Source organism: Nestor notabilis, unplaced genomic scaffold, assembly GCF_000696875.1.
Source record: "Nestor notabilis isolate BGI_N333 unplaced genomic scaffold, ASM69687v1 scaffold20014, whole genome shotgun sequence".
Taxonomy (NCBI): Eukaryota; Metazoa; Chordata; class Aves; order Psittaciformes; family Psittacidae; genus Nestor; species Nestor notabilis.
In genome coordinates, this window is record NW_009927103.1 from 2,624 (window position 1) to 5,067 (window position 2,444).

Sequence of the window (2,444 nt, forward strand, 5' to 3'; positions counted from 1 at the left end):
CCCAACCAGGGGCCTGCCCAGCCACGTTCATTCCCAGCCCTTCCTGGAAGAGCAAAGCCAGGGGCTCGACCCCGCAGTGCTCACCGTGAAGCTGGACGTACTCCCCAACGTGATCTGCAGCCTCGGGAGAGAGCCCCTTCTCCCCCACCATCTCACTCCTCACTTCTTCCCACGGCACCTGTGAGGGGAGACAAGAACACCCATCGCTGCAGGTAAGTACAGCACATGTACTTACCACACATGCAGGAGGACAGCTGTCAGCAGTCACTCATGACCCACATCTCGCACAGGAATTGTTAACAGAAACCACTGGCAACACCAGGGCTCTCTCAATGATGTCTAATAGCTCCCCAAATCCTTCACAAACACCAACAGCTGAGCTGCTGTGAAGCTCTGGATGATGAAAGCTGCCCTGACACTGCCCAGCCCAAGCCACGCACCCCATGAGACTGGTAGCACCCTCCCCGTGAGCACAGCTCTCACCTTGTCCAGCTTGTCCACGGTACAACACGTCGTTATGAACTTGCTCTCTGGGATCCCACAGACAGCAAACACCCCATTCAAAATCCGCCGGTCGTTGACCTGGGATGGAAGAGGGACACTTAGCTCCGGGAGATCCACCACCACCATTCCTTCCTGCCCCAGGGCTGCAGGAAGCTGCAGCCACTGTCGTTCCCTTGTGCCTTTTCAATCCCCTGGGAAGGGAAGGCACAGAAGTATGGAAACCCCTTGGCTCTGAGCTCACCTTGATGAGGAAGTCCCCGAGCTGCAGGTCACTCAGGATCTCATGCACGATCTTCAGGCACTCAGGAGCGGGAATCATGGGGTCGAACTGCCCAGCGATGTCAAAGTCCTGGGGGCAGAAGAAGCAGCAGAGACTCCTGGCACAGCTGAGATGCTTTGGCTCTACAAAGCACCCCACAGCTGCTGATGGTGACCCAAAACCCACAGCAGCACCCCCCAAGCAGTGGCCACCACAACACTCACGCACTGGTAGAATTCCCGGTAGCGGCCCCGGGTGGTGGCTGGGTTGTCCCTCCTGTAGACCTTGGCAATGTGGTAGCGCTTCATGTTGGTGATCTTGTTCATCGCCAGGTAGCGAGCGAAGGGCACCTGGGAGGCCAAGCAGTTAAGGACGAGAAAGAGGAGATCCCCTGAGCTGCAAGAAATCTGAACCTTAAAGTTCCTCATCTCCCCTTTGCTTTGCAGCTGCACCCTACTCTCCAGGGAGTTCATCAGCCTGGGTTGATGATGAGCATGATGAACCATGGCAGAGCTCCTCCAACACCAGGACAACTCCACTGACCACCTTCTGAACCACAGCATGTCAACACCGTGTAGACACAGACCTTTGCTAGACCATCTCACAGAATCCCAGACTGGTTTGGGTTGGAAGGGACCTTAAAGCTCATTCAATCCCAACACCCTGCCATGGGCAGGGACACCTTCCACTAGAGCAGGCTGCTACAAGCCCCTGTGTCCAACCTGGCCTTGAACACAGACAGGGATGGGGCAGCCCAAGCTTCTCTGGGCACCCTGTGCCAGTGCCTCAGCACCCTCACAGGGAAGAGCTTCTGCCTAATATGTAATCTAATCTATCCTCTGTCAGTTTAAATAATACAGGCTAAAATCCACTGTTTTCCTTTCACACAGCCTCTTTTGTTTATTTTTGCATGCAATCGATCTCATCAGATATACTAACAGCCTGGGCTGTCACACTGTCAGTTGTAATACTCTTTCTGCCTTGCTGGACTTAGAGTCAGCTTTTTGTCGCAGCAGCTCCGTGGCCTCCTCTGGCCTCAATCCAACAGCTCCATGTCCCTCATGTGTTGTTACTCCAGAGCTGCTCAGTTCTCTCACCCTCAGAGAGAACTCAAGGTACAGCACAGACTTAGACACTAAAGATGAGAGCTTTTGGGTGAGCCATGGAGGTGGAGAAGGCACCTGGGATGTCCCTGCAGCAAACCCTGCTGCTCCTCAGAATCACTGCCAAGACACTGGGAAGGTCAGTTGTGCAGGACTGGATCAGAAGGGGGTTTGTGTCACCCTGCTGGGACCTGCGGGCAGGACAAGGGCGACCCAAGGACACCAGGGTGGCAGCAACCCGGGGTGCCACTATCCCCCCAGTGATAACCACAGGGTGCAGAGAGCAGGATACAGTCAGGTCGTAGCGCAGGGCCAGCAGTTCCCCTCCCTGGTCCTGCAGCTCGTAGATGAGCTTCGCCTCCTCCCCGTATTTCCCCATCAGTGTCTCCTGCAGGTAGGCAAGGGGATGGTAAGGGACTGGGATGAGGGGCAGACCCGGAGCCCAGCCCCCCCGAGCCCCACAGCTCAAGCAGAGAGCAGGAGGGACACAACACACATACCCCTCTTCATCCCCCTTTGGCCTAGGGCAGAAGCGGGGTCCCCATCTACATCCCCTCACAACGGGGACCCCAGAGGTG

The 2,444-nt window shown here is 56.1% G+C and overlaps 1 protein-coding gene across 1 annotated transcript in view; it reads right to left on the reverse strand.

Annotated features, from left to right (window-relative positions):
• LOC104405255 (histidine--tRNA ligase, cytoplasmic-like) overlaps positions 1-2,254 on the reverse strand; it is a gene marked incomplete at its 5' end in the record, with an annotated part of 4,327 nt that extends 2,073 nt beyond the window's left edge. The window contains 5 exons of the mRNA XM_010013908.1: positions 14-178; positions 484-582; positions 746-853; positions 988-1,113; positions 2,159-2,254. Coding sequence (XP_010012210.1) covers positions 14-178; positions 484-582; positions 746-853; positions 988-1,113; positions 2,159-2,254 — 594 coding nt within the window. The remainder of the gene's footprint in view (positions 1-13; positions 179-483; positions 583-745; positions 854-987; positions 1,114-2,158) is intronic.
• Between the last annotated feature and the right edge of the window lie 190 nt (positions 2,255-2,444).